The sequence below is a fragment of the Citrus clementina genome, unplaced genomic scaffold (assembly GCF_000493195.1).
Source record: "Citrus clementina cultivar Clemenules unplaced genomic scaffold, Citrus_clementina_v1.0 scaffold_9, whole genome shotgun sequence".
Lineage (NCBI taxonomy): Eukaryota > Viridiplantae > Streptophyta > Magnoliopsida > Sapindales > Rutaceae > Citrus > Citrus x clementina.
The window spans coordinates 1,641,359-1,664,504 of NW_006261964.1; the positions used below are offsets into that span (position 1 = coordinate 1,641,359).

Genomic DNA, 23,146 nt, shown 5'->3' on the forward strand with positions numbered 1-23,146 from the left:
GTAAACTTTTCTTTTCTAAATTTTTTAATATTCAATTTCGTTCCCCATGTTAAATAAAATACTAAAGAAAAACGTTAAACGCATAAAAAGTTAATGTAACCTTTTAAAATATAAATCGATTAATATTATTACGTTAATCTAATATCAATTTTTATGGTAAACTATGACATTTATCCTTCAATCATGTGTATTAAATAAATGGAGTATTGAAAATTTTAAAAGATTAAGTGGAAAATAAAGATTATGAGTGGACAAAAATGTCATTCTCTATATTGAAATTCAATTTTAGAATATGAATTTGGCAGTTATAGTAGTAACTAGTAAGTCCGTGTATCTCTTTCGATAGAATTAATAACTTGAAGCATCAAATTGTAAGGCCATAACTACTCTGGTTGAAGCATCAATTCTTTGCTTTCTTTCCACTCTTGGTACTTTTGAGTGTCCGTTGCCCAAAGTTGTTACCCATTTTCACTTTAGTGTCCATTACTCAGGGTTGTTGGCCTTATACAATTATTGAAGGCAAAAAGAAGTAAAGAAACAGAAAGTTCTAAGCTACTTCGTACTAGAATTAAGAATATGCCACTTCCTAGTTAAAGATGTGAAAGAAAACATTGGCTACACTTCATCATCAGAGTGCTGGACCAAATTACTGGTTACTCCTCTTCAATCTTTTCACGATGAAAGCAGCATTTTCATTTTCATGTTCATTTTGGCCATCGGATTCAGAATCTGCGGCACCCAGGGAGTCATCAGCCATAGGAGATAAAACCCTTTCGGATGCATTTTCATCATCTTTTGAGTCCTCACTTGAATTATCACCCGCCTCAGCAGCCTCGTTATCATTAGCTTCATTGTTTGAAGCATCTCCCTCCCCGACAGTGTCCAATATTTTGAAATCCCGTGAAGTGCTACGCTTGGCATGCCTCAACAAATTGATTTTGCTCACCTTGCTGAGCTGGATCAGGTATTTTTCATAGTCTTCAATCTGGAAGATCAGGTCTGGGATGCATTTATTCTCCCTTTTAATCTTGTTGAGTATACCTTTACTACTAGCATTTTCTAGTTGACCCTGCAAAGTTTGCAATAATGCTACTGGTAAACAAGGAACACTAACTAACCAGCAATACAGAAAATGTAAAGTGATTATTCTATATGATATTATTCAGAGAAACAATGCTCAAAAGAATCTGAGTTCACACCCTCTGCATCTCCGCCACAAAGTTGTATAGAGGGACTGTGAGCTGCTTGCAAGTTAGTTCTACAAGCCTCTGGAACTCAAGACTAGGTAAAAGCTGCTTGCAACCTTTGGGGGCTATCCTAAGCTTTGACATCTGAGCTAAATGCTTGTAAAGCCTCGTAGCCAATCTGAGAAAATGCTCTGCTTGAGGGTCTGCATATTTTAAAGCAAAGAAGATGCATATTTTGAAGTAAAAGACGACGCATAATTTAGAAAGTATAACAGATTCATTGGCTAGCGTAAACCACACGCTTACCCTTAAGGCTCATCAAAACAAAAGAAGATAACACTTTGACAAGTGCTTCAGTCCTTGAGTAAAGATTTTCCTCAAATCCTAGTCCTGAAACGTGGTCTTCGTCGTGATTGACATGAATGCCTTTTTGGGTAACTAGAGAGAATGTCTTCACCCTTTTAATGGCCCAATCCATATCACTTACAACTTCTTCAGTTAATTGCAGTATACAAGACAAAATAGCAGTACTCGTTGAATGGTTTATGAGAGGGTATAATTCAGACACCTCTAATGAATCGCTGCTTCCTGATCCAGTGACCTTCAACAGCTCCTGGGCCAAGGACTGGGCCACAAATAAATCATTTGGAGGTGAACTTAAGCAAATGGCAAGCTTAACCACACTTTTCACTACATTGGCATTCGTTATGCTATTGCTTTTGCAGAAACCCTCGGCCCAGGTTCCATGAGAATTCTTCCATTTGCAAGGCAATTCATTGCCAATCATCACTATGATATCACAGAGAATCTGGGGGGAAAAAGTTCAATCTTAAACTTATATAGCTTAGTGAACAGAAACTTGATAAAATAAAAATTGCACGTAGCAGGAATGGAGCAGATAATAATGCATTTACCTCAACTTCACGGAAAAATGAAAGTAGAAGGAGCTCTGATATTAGTGGCTTCAAAAGTTTTTCAATGAACAATTCTTTGCTTCTTACATTTAGATCATCAAGCCTGGAGGACTCATCACTCTCATAATCCAAAGCATATTCAAGTTTGGAAACTGACAACAAATCTTCAAGCAAGCCAGTCAACTGTGAATTCTGTAAACTAATTGTGATCAGGTCTCTCAAGCAAATCAAGGCTAGACAGAGATGTTCTTCGACATCTTTTCTTACTTTACTCTCCTTTCTTTTCTGATCTGTTCTAGACTTTGGCCTAGATTTTAGCAAAAAAATCAATTTCAGCAACGGAGGACCCAGAACCTTCATGTCCCCATAAATCAACGTCTTTAATGGATCTTCCTTTCCAACAACAGGGGAAGATTTTATTTGATGAAAGGTAGTTTCCAAGACAAAAGAAATAATCTTAGAACAACGTTTTAATGTCTCGGCTGAGGAAGACTGGCTATGTTTTTGGGAAGTTGCAGTACTGTTAGAGCATTCAGTATGGTATAGTTGCAATACCGTTTGCAGTAGCTTGAAGATGCTTGAAGTTGCCAGAAAAGGAATTCGCTCTTGAGTGATGTTGCTGTTGCATGAATCAGGGATAGTGGCTGGTGTCCCATGAGCAGAAGCCCGGACATTCACTTTTCTAGCATTACTCTGTCTCGACACACCTGAATCCTTTTCCAGTGCGTCATGAAGAACAATATATTCAATTAGTTCCTTTTCAAGAGCACCCTTAGCTGCATCTGCTGCTTTTTCCAACTCATTAGCAATAGTATTTAATACCACTTCAATGATCCCTAGCAAAATCAAAGAACAGCATTTCCTTTTCTCCTCTGCAAGAGAAGTAGAGACTTCTTCCTGGGCCAGACCAAGAATGTCTGATCTGACATGAAGAAAAACAGAAATTAGTAAATATTAAGACCAGGGTCCAATAAACCTATTAAGATCTTCTAGAAATATTAAAATGCACAAACTTCACAGGACTTTTTGTGATTCACATTCCAACAAACAAGGACTCCCATGACAAAGGAAATTTCAGAAAATATAAGAGGTGGAAAATATTATGAACCTTCGAACTTTGCATTTCTTAGGAACTTCTGGATTTTCAATAACGCAGTCGAAAATGATTCAGCAGATGAATTTTTTCCCTCCTGCAGTTTTGATGTTTGTGATGTGAGTGAGTCAATTCTGATTATCCTTCTTCCCTTTTTATTATCCGATTATCATAAATTGCATTATTTCATGCAGTACAAATAAAAATACCTCATTGTCTTGCGAAAGGGAGAAACCAAAACAAGTCCGTGCAGAGTCTGAGGGATGACTTTTGCCATGTGACTGGAGGACTAAAATCAAAGAGACACAATACAGAAGACAATCTAAAGGCTCATCAATAAAAGCTCTTCCATTTTCTACTTTAATACAAAGATTGACCCCAAGCTGAACATCTGAATCCTGCCAAACAAGTGCTTCAACATCAATACTGAATTTGGTCACTTATATCTATGTTGACCAATATGAATGATGCATGCAAAGTGATACGACATAAGAGTTCCTACCATAACAATTGAAAAAAATGTAAATATTTTACAGAACTTAAATTATTGCATGAAGTTCGAGCATGAACTTCAAATGAAGTACCATGAAGCATCAAATACTTACCTCCCTGAAAAAACGGAGGAAATGAGGCAAGAGAAAATCAAAGATGGGCCCACCAGCTGATGGATCCACCAAGACAAGCTTCACAAGCCCTTGATACATCACTTCCTTGACTTTTGCCTAAACGCACAATCCAATAGCTTAAGGAAGATGGCTCAATAACAAATGAAGGAAATCCATGATTGACAAAGAAAAACCTGCTGATAAAGACATCTCTGCAGCAAGGCACTCAACTCTTGAAAGAGACCCCCGTGAGTGCTGCGAGGTATCTCTTGCTGGCTGCAACTGGCTTGGCTTGATGAATCTTGAAGAGACAATGAGCCATCCGTCTTGGATTGTTTTTCTGCCATTATGAGATCAATAATGGCATTTGTTGCTGCATGTCGAACTGCATCTTCTCGTCTAAACATGGCCTTCCGCACAACCAAAATGGTATAATCCTGCATAATTAAGTAAAACAAGCAGAAAAATACTGCTAAAAATGTCCAAAGCAAAATATTTGAAGTTAATAAAATTCAACTAGATTACGAAAGTTATTTAGAAAAATGGATACTCAAGATACAAAATAAATCTTGACAGTCATGGGCTATTGGATTTGAAACCTAAATACACATTCATAAATTTTTATTTTAAGTTGGCAACAATTTTTTTTTAATATCTTTCATATTTGAAAAAAAGAGCGATGCCCCAAATCCAAAATAAATCTTCATAATCATGAGTTACTGGATTTGAAAACTTCAAGAAAACAGAGATTATTCAATCTCAGATGCCCCATTATAGATCAATAACCTCAAACACGAGAAAATGTTTACCTGAAGATCACGGCTGAAATTGATGAGAGGCAAAAGTGCAGTAACAAGGTAAGTGGCAACCTTGCCATGCATGAAAGTGAAATAATCCAACAATTCCTTCAGACGAGAAACATGTTCCAACATCGGGTAAGGATAATTTTGAACCAGATTGCCTATCAGTCTGCAAATCAAATATTAATGCCACTGATAACCATGTCAACTAGAAAGATAACAAGTAATGAAGATGCAATTACCTTATGACTGACATGCTCTGTTCTGGCTTTAAAGAAAGGACGCGAAATTTGCATTGCTCAACAATCTGCAGCACATTAACTAAATGAATTCTTACTGCAAAAAACAACCCAATACAACAATGATTACAAACTGGTCATAATTCACGCCACGTTGATTTCCCACTAATCAAACCCATTTTTTTATTCATTTAATTGATTCAGCAGCCTTATTCAATAATTAGCGAAAGACTTCTGCAGTCAACAATTATACCAACCTCACTCCTAGCCATATCATGCACCTCAAATAGAGTTTTCAATATCTGAATACCAAGCTTTTCAATGCCCAGCAGACCATTTGATTGACAGTGCTCTTTAAGGCTTCCCTCTTCCACTGACTCTAGCAATATAAAACCAAACTGAACAATGCTAGGCACAACATGCTCCCTTCCATAGTTACTCTCATTTACCTAACGACCCAATGAAAACAACAATTAATTTATATCTAAAACATCTATTTATTTTGTGCATAAATGTGGCGGTAAGCACAGGCTGGGGATAGATATAAAGTAAAATGATATTACAGCTCTTAAGACAGCCTTCTCTACTACTTTGACACTCTGCAGAAATTCATCCTTGGAATCATTGGGTAGCCACATGCAATCTCTGGAAAAGAATCAATAGGTCACAAACAAATTGGCATTAGTACCAAACAAGATGAAATTAAGGTCATTGACTGAAGTCCTAAAAGACTTTATGTTCTGATAATATCAAAGTAACCAAGACTAACAACCAACTGATCCACCATAAAGACATTCCAAATCCTATGTAAAATGCACAGCAGAACCAAATACAACAATCATTGAATAAGAATCAAAACCTCAAAAATCTAGTACTTCACTACTGATCCATGAATTTACAACCAGAACTGAATCTAATTGGATGAAAATATTTAGAAGCATTTAATACTTGGAAAACTTGTAATCTCGATAAGCTGTAAGCAGAGCTGTTTTCAAAATCCCCATAGCACTCTCACTGAACTTCCTAATCCTTGCAACCGACAACAACACAGCAACTGCAAAATGATTAAAAGCTCGAAGATCCAACTTCACAAGCCCCATAACCTCTTGTCCCAATGAAGGATCCTGCTTCACTGCGAAATTCACATGAAGCAACACAGTCCCTTCAACTTGCCTAACAATTGAAGTAACTTTCGAACCCATTTTCGATCCAAAAAACACCACAATCCCTTCAATAACTTCCCTCTTATTAAACCCTCTCGATGCCAAAACTAACAACTGGTACACAAGCGTAGGCAAGTCTTGCAAGTCCACAATCTTCATTCCCTCAAACACCTTCATCAAAAACTCACTACACCTCCTCTTATCAAAAAACCCCAATTCCCTCACAATCGAAACCAATTTCAGCAACAAACCTTTTGACCAATCGCAATCAAGAAGACGATCGAACACTAAATTCACATAATCCCCGCCTTTCTCACTCTCTCTCAGCAAATTAAAGCACTTGGGCAATAAATCAAGCATCTGGGCATCATCCAAATTCACAACTTGTTTCATATCCGATAAGATTAAGTCTAAAATTATTTTAATTTCGTTAACTGGGACGTCACTCAAGAGGGTGTTAAAGAAACGAATTGTTTTGACAGAATTGGAGTCGCGTGGGATTTTGAGCGATGTGAAGAGGTGGGTGTAAGCTGAAAGAAGTGAAGATAAGAGAGAGGAAAGGGAGGGAGTGTGATGAGAGAGAGAGATTAGAGAGAGAAGAGAACATGTGTATTCGGAGATTGCCTGAGAAGGTGACTGAGAAGACGCGCGAGAGTGGAGAAATGAAATCAGGGTTTCGTGGGATTGTGGAGAGAGGAGGTATTCAGGCAATGAAACCACATCGGTTTGGTGGTTTTTTTGCGCTGCCAGGCGGATTATGTCCGCGTCAGTCAGCGGCGGAGATGCTGCTGCAGCGGTGGTCATAGCGATGATTTTTTTTTTTTTTTTTTTTGCCGTTGATTTCTTTTGTGTGTGTTCTTCGATAATTGGAAGCTTTAAAGAGCGGGAATTTTGGTTTTGTTCACATTTGCGCGGGGAACATCCAGGGCATTTTGGGTAACTCATGAAGTTGCGGCTTTGGGCTTTTGATCGCTTTGGAAGGGAAGTTGGACTATTGGCACCCCTTCGGTAGTCTTATCTTTTGCGTTATATTTAATGATAAATATAAATAAAATTAACTTCACTTATATTTTCTCTTTCTTTGGTCTATTTTACTCGCACACAACAACCATAAGTGGCACACTGCAGCCTGCTATCAAACTTCTTAGCCAAATTTTCTAATGCGTAATTCGCAGAACTTAAAAAAAAATAATAATAATCTACAATTTTCCATTAATCACAGGACCCACGCTACTGCAGAACATGCCTGAAGGCTGAAGGTGAGGTTGAACAAGTAGCCTCTGCTTTTGCACACTTAGGCACCAAGTGTATTCAATCCCGCTGTGTGTACTGTGTAGCCTTTCATCACCGACATCGGTCCATGCTTAAAGGTGCGTTTGGAATTGAGGTTGGACAGTTATAGTTTAAAAACTACAGTAGTAAAGTGTTTAGTAAACACCAACTGTTGTAATTTTTAAGATATATTGATATAATTTTTCACTTATATAATGAAAATCTATTATATCTTTAATAATTTCATCAAAATTATTATTTAAAATTTATATTTACTATATATTACTAATTTTTATTTAATACTTACAATTATTTTTCCTCCGCAGCTGTAACTTAAAAATTACAGCACTTCAATCCTAAACGCACCCTTAGTGTGAGTAAGTGTTGATCCAAGTTGCCTTTCTTTTTCAGGCACTTGCTAGCAGGCTCGTCATCAGTTCTTCTATCTTAGGATGATTTACTTTGCTTAATCTTCAACAAGAAGCCACGTTCACATCCAAATGAAACAGAGGCAATCTCGAGAGTGGATCCGTAAAGCTTCTCATTGGGTCTGTTCCCAGGGATTTGATTGTGGAGGTAATCAAAGAATTTCCAAGATTCCTCCATTTTTATAATTCTTTAAAAAATAAATAACTTCACTTCCATTTGCCAGATCCACATCCATTCTTTGTTTTTTTCTCCTTCTTCTCATCATCATCATCTGGATTCGGTTTCATTTCCCTTCCTTTAAACCTCAAACTCATTGCACAACAACATGAACTGGAGATAAGTAATCAATATTAACCATTAAAATTCTTAGAACAAAATTAACCATTTTTTATCACATACCTGTTGCGTCCGCTTCGAACGACGTAAGAATAGATCAAAGAGACACTGGTTGCGAGTTGTGTAAATAATACTCACTCAACAGCTATTACACAAATACAGAACCGCCTTCAACGGTTGCCAGTCCATACCTGAATTATCCACTCACTAATTTCAGTCGTTAGATCTCTTACTTTTAAATCAAATGGTTATATTAGAGAGAGACAAAAGCTGTAGCTAGATCCTAATAATTAATCGAGTTCTTGAAAGGAAATTGAATCTCTTCATACAAAAAAAAAAAAAAAGAAACAAAAAGAGGGTCATTCCTCAATGATCGAGAATCTCATTACATGAGACGACTTATAGAAGATTTGTTGAAAGTTAAAAGTATTGTCTGTCGGATTACATAAACGGAACTCTTTGGTCGGTGAAACGGATGTTTTTCACTTTTTGTTCGGATATTCATGAGGATTTTCACTGTTCCTGAGAAGAAGGTAAGGTGACGGGAATTTGCTATTGTCGTCGTCTTCAAACCTTAGGACCGTACGTCATTTAAGGGTGGCAAAACGAATAATCGAATCGAATCTTAATTGAATTTTAAACTATACGCGTCAAAATTCTAATAATTCAGATTCGATGATCTAAATGTAAGAAGCAAAGAATTGTTCATTGAAAAACTTTTGAAGCCACTAATATCAGATCTCCTTCTACTTTCATTTTTTTCCGTGAAGTTGAGGTAAATGCATTATTATCTGCTCCATTCCCGCTACGTGCAGTTTTTATTTTATCAAGTTTCTCTTCACTAAGCTATATAAGTTTAAAGTGATTATTCTATATGATATTATCGTTAGCTTCATTGTTTAAATATACGGTTAGTGAAAGAATCGTTTGTGATTAGGTACTTTACAACTACAACACGATAAGCAATCAAAGTTGCATGAAAGAATCAGTAATTAGTAGTTAGGTTAGAGGTGAAATATGCATGTTACGGGGAAGTAGAAAACATGTCAATTTGTTATCATAAAGTGAATATCCAATTTAAGAAGATAATAATAACTGGATTTTGAATTCAATTTCACTCTGTTTTAGTATTATGTATTATATCTCACGAATATGATATCAGTGAAAAATGTATAAGTAATGGGATTTGAATTTATATTAATGCCATATATACTAGCTATGAAAATGACGAATTCTAAACAGATTTTGCTATTTAACAAGTAATTAAGAGGTCTAGCAATCAATTAATAAAAAAGTAATTCAATATAACATTGCTACAAAGAAATTAAACTATTTCAATGAGACTGATGATAATTATATCTAAGGTTTGATCGAACAAACGGTCAAGAACAGCAAAAGCTAATCTTAATTTAGTAAATCCATTAGCTCATAAAAATGTTTCATTTTTTTTAATAGATCAGCCTCGTAGATCTTGTCAAATCAACGCTCATGATTTAATATGTTCTTGCACTTATAAAAAAAAAATTGCACTTATCAAAAAATTTACTGTTAAAGTTAATTTAAAAAATTGAACCCAAAAGTAAAAATTAAGACTGTCAATTCTAACATAAAAGTTGTTAAATAAGTCTATCAAATTAATAAAATAAAGATGATTATGAAAAAGCTAGAAATATTAAACAGTAATATTGTCAAAGAAAATTTTATTATTCGAAAGAGAGTATACAAAAGAGCTTTAAAAGTATGCTTGAGATGTTTAGTATGTTGTTTTTCTATAATCAAGACAACTCTTACCAATCCCATAACACCGTGACCTTGTTTTTTTGGCTTCTAAATCATATTTGGAGAGGCCTAATTATATTAATAAACTACAAATAATAAAAAACAAACTAATTTTATGTTAGGTCTATTATGTATTTTAAGTATTGGACTAATAGTCCATTATGTATTCAATAATCATCTTTAATTTAAATATTTTTTTAACTTTTAGCTTTATTACAAATTTATTGTTAAAATTGATGGAATAATGCCCAGGCTTTAAGAGGGTCTGAACTCGAAAAAGTCTAGTTTAAGTCCGCAATTTGTCATCCCAACTTTTAAATAAGTCATGTTTATAGCATTGCTGATTGAAGTACTTCTCCCCAGAAAATGCTAAAAGCTGATAGTTACATATCATGAACCTTTGTGTTATGGTACCAATGATTGAAGTGATCATTTCAAATATTTCCATCGTACTCAGTGTTAAACATATGTTTGGGTAGCGCTATACATCTTAAATTTATTATTTTAAAAAATAATTTTAATTGATATGATATTTATTTATTAATTAGTAAAATAATAAAATTAATTCATTTAGTTCATGTAAAAAATTACTAACCACTCAATTAATAACGTATTATTTAAGATAAAAATTGAAATATCTTTATTACTCTATCTGATTATCTCTTTTAAAGACAAAAATTAATAGTATTTGATCAGCTTTTTTCTTTTTTCAAATTTATCATGCCAATATGTTTTAATATTTAGTTATCAGTATTTTTAATATTATAATACAATTTTTACTCATAATACAACTATAAAATAGCCACAATCCCTTTCGCAACGTTAGAAGAAAATTTTGTCCCCCCCATGCCAATGCCCAATACTTGCCCTCTATTTGAAGAAAAAAAAAAAAAATCTCCGCTGATGCACATTCATTGACTTTTTGAAGAAAATCTATTTTAAACATGTGTTAAAATTAAATTTAACTGATATGCCTTTTAAAGGTTTTTTATATATATATAAAAAGAAAAAATGCTTTCAATAATCAGCATTATTTTTAAGAGTTATGTGGAGAGGAGAGGGATATCAATCATTGGATAAATATCTTGAAAAATTAATAAGATTTCTTAAAAGGAAATAATTGGCTTCCAAATCTTCTACCAGTATCAAACATTTAATAGCGACAAGTATTTTTATTTTCTAATCATCCATCTTAGGAGATGATATATATCGGCTACATAGTCAAAACGAGCAAGTCTCTTTCTTTCCTTTCATTTTCTCCCTCACATTACTTTCCCAGGAAACAAACAAGTCGATTGCGAAAGTGATAAAATCGTTAAAAACGATAACATTGTATTGTGTGAACTTCGGATTTGTCAGAAATCGCATCTCCGGCGCTTCTCACCCTCCATGAACCTACATACGTCCTCAACGGACCGCCTACGTTGAAACCAATAATTCAATGACACGTAGGATAAAGTGGCCCCACGAGTCTCAATCGGGCCCAGCAATGTAAAATTATCACATCATATCCATTACGTGGCTCGCCGTTTTAGAAACACGATCACGAAATTGAAAGTTTCGAGAAAAAATTATTTTATTTTACACAAGAAACTTCTTCCTTGACAACACGATCCGCTAATCGTGGACAACACGATCCGCTAATCGTGGACAACTTGAACTTTATGTTTCTTTAATACAAATTATAATTTATTGGTATTTACACTGTGCGTGGAAATTCTATGTTTAAAAAAAAAAAAAAGTTTTGTGATGAGATGGCTTGAATATTTAAGTTTAAAATAAATTAGATTCTCAAAATAATTAAAAAAATCGGTCAACACATTCACATCTAAAGATTTGAAAGGCTACCCATGTGGAAAGAAAAGTAGTTTGCAAACTAAGTAAGATATTTCCTATCATTGTATGTATATATTAATGATATGATTACAATGTATAAATAAATATACATTAAATAATACAACATTTAAAAATTGGTTAGATAAAAGTATTTTATAGCCCATACAGTAATTTTTATTAGCTGTTATAAATTTTCAACAAATCATTTTATGTCACGTCGCTTTATCCACACTTATTTAGATGATAGACTAGTAGTTATATAATTATTCTTATATTAATATTGCCAAATTATAAACTTAAAAGTTAAAATAGAATATTGATATTTTTGTTGTTGTATCGCTTAATATTTTACATTAAAGTAAAAATTAAATCATACATATACGTTATGATATAAATTAAATATTAAAACTCAAAACGGATAATTCTGCATCCAAATATTTGAAAGAAAGTTTTGTTCAAGTAAACAAATGAAAATACTTAAATCTCTTTTTATATTTTTAACAAGAAGTGATTTATTAAATTAAATCATACTAATTTAGGAATCGTAAAAAGTTCAAACAACTTGTTAAAAGATCTTCAGTACAAGTCGTCTAGCTGCTGAGCTGCAGCATATTGTTGGCTTAAAACTATAAGAATTGGTTGAACAAAAGAAATTTTTAAAAGTAAGGTTGAAATCCCGCTCACAGCGTAAACCAAGATAATTGGAGCGTGTTGTCGCTTCCCGCGAGCGGGAGTGGGCATGTTAAACGAGCCATCCTTATCCAAATAATAATAATCATGATATGATGATGTAATTACATCATCATCATCATCCTCATAATCCACCTCTTCCCTCTCGAGCTTGAGCTATTCGATTTGTAATAAAACCAATTAAAAGTTTGTGTCAGCTTAAACACGACACCTACAAGTGGACCACCATACATTGAATATATACAAAACAACACAAAGATTTCCAATTCTATATAAAAAACCGAAGCCCAAAACAAATTTGGAAAAAAAAAAAAAATCAAAGAGACTGGACTGATGGCTAGCGGCACCAAAGGAAGAACAACTTTGGAGGTTGGAGCTGATGGGGTTGCTATCATCACCATCATCAATCCTCCTGTCAATTCTCTCTCTTTTGATGGTAACTTTTTTTTTCTATTATATTTTAGATCTTAAACATTTTTATTTTCTTTTTTCCCTTATATTTTTGGTTGGCTGGGTTGTTTCATTTGTTTTGTGTTTCTTTTTGTATATTTATATACCCATTTGGCGTAATAGCTTTGATTTGCTGTTTTTGTCTCACGGGTTATTATTGATGTTGTTGTAAATTGTTCTAAAATGTTAAACGATTCATTTTGCTTGAAAAAATTTGAGTGCAGTGTGGAGCCTTGTTATGCTTGTTAATGATTTCACTTGAGAATAGCAACAATTTGGGTGGAGGCTGAAATTCTCCACTTTGGTCTTTGATTTAGTTCAGAAATAGACAAAAAAAAAAAAAATCAAATCGTAGTTCAGGAGATTGATTATAGATTAGAATTGGATCCCATTTCAACGTTAAATTTTGTAGCTGCTAGCCCCTTGAATCATCTGGACAGTTTTTTTCTTCAAAAATCATTGTTGTTAATATTTTTTAAAAAGAACATTGTATTAGTAATAATTGTGATAAATTGTGTAACTCTTCTCTCTCTCTCTCTCTCTCTCTCTATATATATATATATATTCAGTGTTATTCAGTTTGAAAGAGAACTACGAGCAAGCCTTACGCAGAGATGATGTCAAGGCGATTGTTGTTACAGGTGAGTACAAAGAAAACAGCTTATATGGAGATATCATGCTATCGTTATCTCTCTATCTGTCCCTGCAGATCAATGTTTTGTGAACCTAATATCTTATTTCATGGAGCAGGTGCCAAGGGTAAATTTTCTGGTGGATTTGATATTACTTTATTTGGAGGAATTCAAGGGGGACAGTGTATGTTTATTTGTGATTATTTTTTCCTTTTACCTGTTTTCATATATATATACGGGTAATACATGCTTCGATAACATTTGCTTAACCATTTTTCAGTGGCAGAACCAAAACCTGGTTATATAGCAGTAGAAATTTTGACCAACATTGTAGAAGGTACACAATTGTTATCCTTGTATTCCTGTTTGAAAGCTCTCTGGTAAGTTGTGCTTATGTAGATTGGTTATTTAATTTTTAATTTCCAGGTGCAAGAAAACCTTCGGTGGCTGCCATTGATGGGCTCGCCTTGGGTGGAGGATTGGAGGTTGCAATGGTATGTATCGGCAAATCTTTTGGACTGCTGGTATTCTACTTAATTTTGTGAGACGACCTTATTTTTCTGGTCTATCAGGCCTGTCACGCACGGATATCTACACCTTCTGCACAATTAGGCCTTCCTGAACTTCAACTAGGAATTATTCCTGGATTTGGAGGTATGATTTATTTGATTTGAATGTGGATAATTATGTTGTTCTCATTGCGCTTTGTAAGAACTAGAGATTCTGACTAGGAGTTTTTATGAGAAGAACTAGAGACCCTGCTTGAAGGTTTTTATCTCTTTTTCTGTTGTACAATTCAGTTGAATTGAATTCTATTCTACTAGCTTCAATATTCAATGCAATATTTTATCCATTAAATGGAGAAGAAGGTGATTTAGACTAGATATCTTTCAAATCATGTGAGATTCCAGTTCTTTTTTCCAGGAATCTAATTAGGCAACTTATCCATGATCGTTTATTTCTGTATAAAAAGGGGGAAAAATGGTATATAATACCCCACCAGTTTGGAAATAAAGCTTAGCTGCGGCAGTTAATATTTTGTATTACTTAGATGGCAGGAGCTATACTGTTTCATGTGAGCCAAATGCTATTATACACATGCATATGCACCCAGATACACCCATTATTGTTCTGAATCAAGCATAATATTGTCATATGGTTTATGATCCAGTTTTTAGAACTACATTGCTTGCTGCTATTCTAAACTCGATTGCCACCCGTGTCTATTGAAAGATGCCTCTATGATACTCTTTTGAGGATCACAACTAATATTAGCTTGGGCTAAAGTTTGTTGATCAATGTACAAATGGGATTTGTAGTTAACAAATGGGATTTTTTTTTTTTTAACTGTGTAATCTAACAGGTAGCAATAGTCTAATATAACACATGGTTTATTGGATATGGATCAACACCAACGCCGACTGAACAATGAAGGACATATAATCTGAAAAATATGAATTACGATCGCTTAAATAGTTGCTCAATATCTTTTACTAAGTTATCTGCAATTTTATGATGTTAAATATGAATAGTTGGTGTTTTTTGACATAGCTGAATAATTTGTCCATTCCTTTGCTATTGCAACTCTTATGCTCCTGATATTTGCTCAGGCACACAGCGACTTCCACGTCTTGTTGGTCTTCCAAAGTCCCTTGAAATGATGTTGGTATGTTTTGGCTAATTCTTTCTCTTGCTTGAATTATTGCTTGGGATATTTCAACATGATTGCTGTAAACTTTTCAATTAACTTATCCATCTTCCCTGTGTCTAAATAGATGTCAAAACCAGTTAAAGGGGAGGAAGCTCATTCTTTGGGACTTGTGGGTGCTGTCGTTGCACCTGATCAGTTGGTAAGCACTGCCCGTCAGTGGGCCCTGGATATCTTGGAGCACCGAAGGCCATGGGTTGCTACTCTTTATAAAACTGACAAGATAGAGCCCCTTGGGGAGGCAAGGGAGATCTTCAAGTTTGCTAGGGCTCAGGCCAGGAAGCAGGCTCCAAACCTGACTCATCCGATAGTTTGCATTGACGTTGTTGAAGCGGGTGTTGTGTCTGGTCCGCGGGCCGGACTTCAGAAGGTACTAATCTGTCTCCACCATTTTTCTGCTTCCTTTAAAGTTACAGCTAACATGCAATTGTCTGGTGAAAAATTTATTCTGGCAGGAAGCTGAAGATTTTCAAAAACTTCTTCGTTCTGAGACCTGCAAAAGCTTGCTCCACATTTTCTTTGCTCAACGTGGGACCTCAAAGGTTTAAATGGGTTTTACTGCTAGATTTTTGTAGTTCATCCATAAATCATTGGCAATAAGTCTCTGTTTTATTCAAGTTCCAATCTTGTTTCATGCTTAACTGATCCTAGTGTCAAGGTTTTGACCTTTTAACGGTGCTAACACTTGGCTCTTAACAATGGATAGGTTCCCGGGGTAACTGATCTTGGTTTGGCCCCGAGACGAGTGAAAAAGGTTGCCATTCTTGGTGGAGGATTAATGGGCTCTGGAATAGCTACTGCGTTGATTCTTAGTAACTATCCTGTTATCCTGAAAGAAGTAAATGAAAAATTTCTGGAGGCTGGGATTGGTAGAGTTAGAGGTGAGGCACTGCCTTATATTATCCTTGTATTATAGTGTCTTATACCCAATTTTCATTTGTATTCTCAATAATATTTTTTCATTCATTTTTTGTTCCCTATTCAGCCAATCTGCAAAGCCGTGTCAAGAAAGGAAAGATGACTCAAGAAAAGTTTGAAAAAACCATATCTCTTCTTACGGGAGTTCTGGACTATGAAAGCTTTAAAGATGTGGACATGGTCATAGAGGTAGTTCAAAATGTGTGTTGATTTACCATACTTTTGTAATTGTTTGTTATCAGAAGTTTAATGGGTCTTGTCTCTATTATTTTTGGTTGATGCTTTGGAACAGGCCGTTATTGAAAATGTTTCTTTGAAGCAACAAATCTTTGCTGATCTTGAAAAATACTGTCCGCCACATTGCATACTTGCATCTAACACTTCGACGATTGACTTGAACTTGATTGGTGAGAGGACCTATTCAAAGGATCGAATTGTTGGTGCCCATTTCTTTAGGTAGTATCCACTGTAAAGTTGTCATTCTTCTCTCTCCTGCCTTCTTATGTTGACCCCAAGGATTGAAATGTGCTTCCGATGCAGTCCGGCTCATGTCATGCCACTCCTGGAAATTGTTCGTACCAACCAGACTTCTCCCCAAGTAATTGTGGACTTACTAGATATTGGGAAAAAGATAAAAAAGACTCCAGTTGTGGTTGGTAATTGCACAGGCTTTGCTGTCAACAGGATGTTCTTCCCGTACACACAGGCCGCCTTTTTGCTTGTTGAACGTGGTACAGATCTCTATCTGGTTGATAGGGCAATTACCAAGTTTGGAATGCCGATGGGCCCATTCAGGTATGTAATACATATTCGATATGTGATTGGTGATTTTCTTCTCACTGCTGCTGGTTTTGAAACGTTTGACGTCTCCTTGAACGGGCTTCATATTTCATTCATTTCAATGCAGATTGGCAGACCTGGTTGGTTTTGGGGTGGCAATTGCAACTGGCATGCAATTTATTGAGAATTTCCCGGAGCAAACCTATAAATCAATGATTATCCCAATTATGCAAGAGGATAAGAGAGCAGGTAGAAATTTGGCTGTTGAACTGTGGGAGCTGGCAATTTACCATTAATCAACTTCTATTTAACTTCCAAATAGACTTCTAAGTGTCTGTTATGAACTTCTTTCAGGTGAAACCACTCGCAAAGGTTTCTATTTGTATGATGAGAGACGAAAAGCTAGCCCAGATCCTGAAGTAAAGAAATTCATTGAGAAGGCTAGGAGCATGTCTGGTGTTGCCATTGACCCTAAGGTTCTCTCTTTCTTTCTCACTGGCTATTCGAAACTTTGTTGCACTGGTGTCTTCCCACTTACTGTTCTTGGGGCTGGAATTAAATTTAATACTAAACCACAAATTATTGAAATCAGGAACAGCAGAGTATGATTATGAGTATGTAATATGGAACTCTTTCACATTCTTTGTCATTGAATCTTGTACAGTTTGCAAAATTATCTGAGAAGGATATTGTGGAGATGATATTCTTTCCGGTGGTGAATGAGGCATGTCGTGTCTTTGCTGAAGGTATTGCAGTCAAGGCAGCTGACCTTGACATTGCGTCTGTTATGGGCATGGGTTTTCCAGCTTACAGGTTTGTAACTTTTATTCATAGAGGGTTATTTCTTTCCAAATCCAGTTCGTGCTTTAAGAACTTGCTCTGCTATTTTGATCAGGGGAGGAATCATGTTCTGGGCCGACTCTCTCGGATCGAAGTACATTTACTCACGATTGGAGGAATGGTCAAGCTTGTACGGAGAATTTTTTAAGCCATGTGCTTTCTTGGCTGAAAGAGCTGCCAAGGGAGCTACTCTGGTAAGAAATCTGAAACTATTATTTTCTTATTTAGAATGAAAATCTTCAATTTACTCGCATTTATTATTAAGAAATTAAAAAAAAGTCATTAATCTGACTCTTAATTGTCATCATCTTCTAAATGAAAATGGAAGGAATTGAAGTTTTCGTAATTTTAAAGAATATATTAAAGATTGTTATTCCCCCGAAAGAGTGACTTGAAGTTTACCCTTTTCGACATATATAGTTGCAATGATGAATCCACGAAATATTACGCGGTACATCACAAAATATTCAGGACCCACTGCTGCATGGCCCATCTCGGGCAGCTGCACCATGATAAAAAGTTATGGTTTGCGTTAGACACGACCCCTTGAAAAAGCAAGTTGTCAAAAGAAGTGGGTCACTTTGATGTCTTGTGTTATGATTCTCATGAAGTGGGATATTCTGATGGGTCCTTATGGACCACAAATTTTTGAGAACCACTTGATTTTGGTACCCTTTCCCTTAAAAAAGCAAAACTGGGTGGCCAAAACCATCCATTTGTTTCAACTCCAGGCAAATAATGATATGAAATTGACCCGTGAGCTCTGATCTTCTTCTATTCACCATACAACGACAACACATTTTTCTGGCATGCAAAATTTTTCACGTTTTTGCTTTTAATTTTTTTCCCCACATTGTGCCTGCCTGCTCACTCATAATTTGTTTGTTGATTCTTTGCAGAGTGCTCCGGTGGAACAAGCCAAGTCTAAATTATAAGATAAAACTTTGCTTTGTTTGTTGGTTGTTGAACTTAGGGAACAATTTCAGAACATTTTTCTTTCTGCTGTGCTGCTTTCTCTTTTCAATTCCCAGATGAGATATGCTCGGCAGGATCCAAATAATTTATGTGATAATAAATTATGTTATATAAACATTTCTATGTTAAAAAGGTCCTATAGGCAGTCTAAAGGCAATGTTACATTCTTATTTTCTTATTATTATCACTTTTAATAAAGATTTTATGTCTTTTTTTTTTCATCAGACTTTTTTTAGAAAAATAAATAAATAAATGTGCGAAATCTTATTAAAGGGAAAAAAGAAGAGTTAAAAAAAAATACAGTAATGAGAATCTGTGGTAGAATGGAAATGCATGCCACGAATTAAAGATAAGCAATTTAATCACTGAAGCAAGAGCCATGTGGACACGAAAGTTCTCCAATCCCATTAGTTTTGTTTCACTTGTTTGAAAAGTTGTCATATTATTTGAATGCAATTAAGCAATTAATAATTAATCACAAAATTCGAATTTTGTGAGTATTTGTTGCCACAGGAGATCGGAACTTCAACACAATTAGTTAATTGATTGAAGTGCATTGCAAAAGTCCTTATAAATTAATCTCATTTGACTGTTCGTCCTTAATTATTATTATTATTATTTTTTTTTAGCAATCCTTTTGGATCAAGACTTTTCGTTCTTGAAAAATATAATAAAAATATCTTAAGCAAAGTTCCTATCCAGTACCCACGGTGTTAACTGTTCTTTTGTTATTTTATCAACAATGGATGCCATTGTTCTAAACTTCTAATTGCAAGATTATATGATTGTTTACATTTATCAACAAAATTGTAAGAAAAAGAAAAAATTCCTTATGACTTAACACACACATTCAAATAATTTAAAGGACATCAAGAAGTTCCCCATACAATTTCTAATTTTCTATGATATGCTTGTTACACGTTGTCAAAGAGGGGATAAAATAAAACTATGTGGTTGCAACTAGAGCTGGCAAAACGGGTCATCGGATCGTGTTCGTGTCGTGTCAAATTTAGGTCGATCCAAACTCGACCCATTTAATAATCGTGTCAAACTATTGAGACCCAAACCCGACACGAAAAAATAATCGGGTTACCCAATAACCCGCTTAATATCTATATATTAAACAAAAGTTACATCAAATATTTACACTTTATCATACATATGTATGCACATACATACATACATCCATCCATCCATACATACATACATACATAATTTATCAATATTATAAAATATACATATCTACTAAAATATTACACACACTATTGAGGTTTTAATTATATATATGTAAATAATATTATATATCAATATTATAAAATATACATGTCTACCAATATTTTATACATTTACACTATTAAAGCTCTAAATGTATTTAAAATTTTATAAATAAAATATTATGTCTATATTCATCCTTTTAAAGAATAAAAAAAATCATCTCTAATATTTGAGTTTTGATGACAAGAATCAGCAAATTATTTTAAAATAATAAATATAATCGGGTCATTAATCGGGTAAATGAGTCAAGAATTTTAACCCTAACCCGACACGGAAAAAAATCGTGTCGACCCGAATCCGACCCATTTAATAATCGTGTTAAATTCGACGACCCATACCCATTTATTGGTGTCGTGTTCGTGTCGAGTAATCAGGTCGTGTCAAATTTTGTCAGCTCTAGTTGCAACATATCATAACCTTTTGTCCTTTTTTGCAGTTTAATTATCTGACAGTCCCTCATATTTTTGTAAAATTAAAAAAAGGACTAAAATTTTATATTTTTACATATAAGTCCCAATTAGGATAAAATGACATTCGAAGAGAATAAGCACCTAATTAATTACTATAAAGAAATACGACCTTTTGTGACGGCTTATTACCATCACAAAAGGCCGATTGCAACGGACACAACCGTGGAATACAAAACATCATGGTAGAAATCTTTTACGTTGGTTTATTATTGTTTGCCAAAAAAAAAAAAAGTCACTTGCATTTAGAAGAGCACGTAAAAACTAATAAACTTATTATTTTATCACTTTTAATTTAGAATAAAATATTATTACATAGATTCGCACACCTAAAAATTTAAAACAAAAAACACAGATGATTCTTAAGAAACATAAAGTTTATAAGCTTTTGAATTATTTTTTAAAAAAATTTAACTAACTTCCTTTTATATATTTTTTTTCTTTGTTTTTCTATATGAATTAATTAGGCCACTTTTAGAAATTCAAAATTTCTCTTATAAAATTTAAGGCAATGTTGGTATTTTATATAGAAACTAATAAATTGTGGGTACAGATAAAGTAACATGTTAACTAATAATGAAAAAGAAATGAATGATGATACATGTACAAATTCTTGTATAAACTTATTTTGTACAAACTGATGTGGTATTAATTTATTGATTGAATAAAAATACAAAATAATGAAAATAAATCATGTGGACCAAGAGATATTTAATTCAACTAATTTTATCATGTCACATCAGTTTGTATAAGATAGGTTTGTACAAAAATTTGTGACTATATCATCACTCAAAAGAAGTATGATAATAAATTTGTGATAATAAAATAATGAAGTGTTACAGCCTAAAATGTTTTTTATTCATAAATTGTGTTAATAATTCATATATTTAATATATATTTGATAAATTTATTCTATATTAAATGTACATTACATGTCAAAAAAAATTATTTACATGATGTTACATCATTGCTCTTACAATGTTACTCATTTTTATAGTCAAAATAAGTTAATGGATCAAATTTATAAAATTTAAAACAATACGACTCATATGTGTAAATATTTTAAATCTTTTGAAATTTATGATTTTATAATAAACAATAGGAACTGCAATGTTAATAACTAATTCGACAAATCTCTTAGCCTTTGAATAACTTTCATATGTGTCCAACTTTATTTAGGTATAGACTGTAATGAATTCATTGAATGATTTGCTTTATTTATTAACTGCGAACTAAATTTATTTAATCATAAACTAACTTGTATTTATATCTTCTGTAAATTCACATGATAATCACATAAATACATATAATATGATTAAATAAATTTTAATCAAAATATTTATACAATTAAAAATATTTTAAATATTTTATTAATCAAAAAATAAATTAATATGTTTAAAAGAGCAAATAATCCCAACACCCGCAACCAAAACCAACACCAACGAGGCCCCACAAATTCCCAACCCAATTGACAAACCTGTAATGACTCATTTTCTTTCAGTCTTTCGAGAAGGTGGTGCGGAGGAAGGAGCAACAGCAGGCTGTTTTAGTTCTGGAAGCCGAGCGACGGGGACAAATAGGGTATCAAATGGCCGAATGTTATTGCCATTAACATCAATTATAGCCTGTGTTTCAATTCCAAACCTTGAAGCAACCGATGACAAGTTTTCAGAAGGCTGCAGCACATAAGAGACAAGATAATTCACTCTGTTTCGCAACTGAGTCTGATCAGGACACTTGCAAAAGACCGGAAAGATAAAAACATCACCGACTTCAAGTTTGGTAGGGACAAAAGCAGGGTTCACAACCTCAACAGACTGATAGGTTGTGAGATTCTGGTACTTGTAAGTGGATACAGAGTAAAAGGTGTCACCAGACTTGAGCGTGTATGAGAGGTTGGCAAAAGAGATGGTGTGAGAAGGGTTTAAAGTATTGCAAGAGCATGTTATGGGGACAAAGAGAGGCTGGTTTTGGATGAGAGGAGATGATGGGGAGGATATATTGCTGGGTTCTGATATCATGCGGCGGCTCACTGAGAAAAGATCAGCTATGGAAGCCAGGTCAAGGAAGTCAGGAGCCGAGGCTCGGTAGAAAGCATAGGTTCGGCATGGATAGGTGGTCTGGTTGGCCGAGCAGGTGTAGCCTGTGGTGCTTGGTTGGGCTTGTGATTGATGACAGCTGAAGAGAAAGAAGAAGAAGAAGAACAGAAAAGAAAAGGAAAGGCACTGGGATTTGTTTCTCATGTTGGTTTTAGCCTTCTACTTTCAGGGCAGATCTGTACAATATTTAAGAACGGAAAATGAAATTGAACGCTGTCTCTAGTCAATGTCGTAGGCAAGACACCTCTGTGTTTCAATCTTGACTTCTCTAATTCAAGAAGTAACTTCAGTTTCAACTGTTTTGAGTCAACTTGATTGAAGAACGCACAAAGCCACGCCAGCTCCTGGTTTTATAATTTCTTATTGACATTTTGATATTCACCACTAGCAAGTTTCATTATTATGATTTTGTTGGATAATTGGATATGATCCTTTTCTAATACTGTCACCCATAAGTAACTTCAGTTTCATACATAAGCACATCGATAAGTATCAAGCAAACATATAACATAAACAGACTATACGGAGGTGAGCTTAAAGATGATATGAGCCTGGTGAAATTCCTGCTATCTATGGAATTTATAACGACTTTTCTAACACTCGTGTTGATTACAGAGGCAAGCAAGAAGGGAAGGCACTTTTGAATTGTGAGTTGTCGT

At 34.4% G+C, this 23,146-nt stretch overlaps 3 protein-coding genes across 4 annotated transcripts; 1 reads left to right on the plus strand and 2 right to left on the minus strand.

Moving 5' to 3' along the window:
* Positions 1 to 306: 306 nt before the first annotated feature.
* LOC18032851 (Fanconi anemia group I protein homolog) lies at positions 307 to 7,004 on the minus strand. 2 transcript variants are annotated; one of them, XM_006419468.2, is made up of 13 exons: positions 5,787 to 7,004; positions 5,402 to 5,483; positions 5,096 to 5,287; positions 4,842 to 4,906; positions 4,609 to 4,768; positions 3,994 to 4,236; positions 3,800 to 3,916; positions 3,404 to 3,592; positions 3,210 to 3,291; positions 2,102 to 3,018; positions 1,494 to 1,995; positions 1,200 to 1,390; positions 307 to 1,069 (listed from the first exon to the last, which is right to left on the minus strand). In XM_006419468.2, exons 1-13 carry the CDS (start codon positions 6,944 to 6,946, stop codon positions 647 to 649), a joined length of 4,323 nt encoding a protein of 1,440 aa, XP_006419531.2. In that variant the 5' UTR covers positions 6,947 to 7,004; the 3' UTR covers positions 307 to 646. The 2 variants fall into 2 exon arrangements, with proteins under 2 accessions (XP_006419531.2, XP_024045632.1); XM_024189864.1 differs by having other exon boundaries at positions 307 to 1,148; positions 1,198 to 1,390.
* Positions 7,005 to 12,443: 5,439 nt separating this feature from the next.
* Positions 12,444 to 18,822, plus strand: LOC18032845 (peroxisomal fatty acid beta-oxidation multifunctional protein MFP2). The gene is made up of 18 exons (XM_006419469.2): positions 12,444 to 12,779; positions 13,363 to 13,434; positions 13,544 to 13,609; positions 13,706 to 13,762; positions 13,852 to 13,919; positions 13,998 to 14,079; positions 15,036 to 15,091; positions 15,201 to 15,503; positions 15,589 to 15,675; positions 15,840 to 16,014; positions 16,119 to 16,240; positions 16,344 to 16,507; positions 16,592 to 16,846; positions 16,959 to 17,080; positions 17,186 to 17,307; positions 17,496 to 17,644; positions 17,727 to 17,865; positions 18,571 to 18,822. The coding sequence occupies exons 1-18, from the start codon at positions 12,677 to 12,679 to the stop codon at positions 18,604 to 18,606; spliced, it is 2,178 nt and encodes a 725-aa protein (XP_006419532.1). The 5' UTR covers positions 12,444 to 12,676; the 3' UTR covers positions 18,607 to 18,822.
* A 3,053-nt stretch (positions 18,823 to 21,875) lies between these two features.
* Positions 21,876 to 22,631, minus strand: LOC18032838 (serine/threonine receptor-like kinase NFP). The gene has a single exon (XM_006419470.1). It carries the CDS (start codon positions 22,629 to 22,631, stop codon positions 21,876 to 21,878), a length of 756 nt encoding a protein of 251 aa, XP_006419533.1.
* Positions 22,632 to 23,146: the final 515 nt, after the last annotated feature.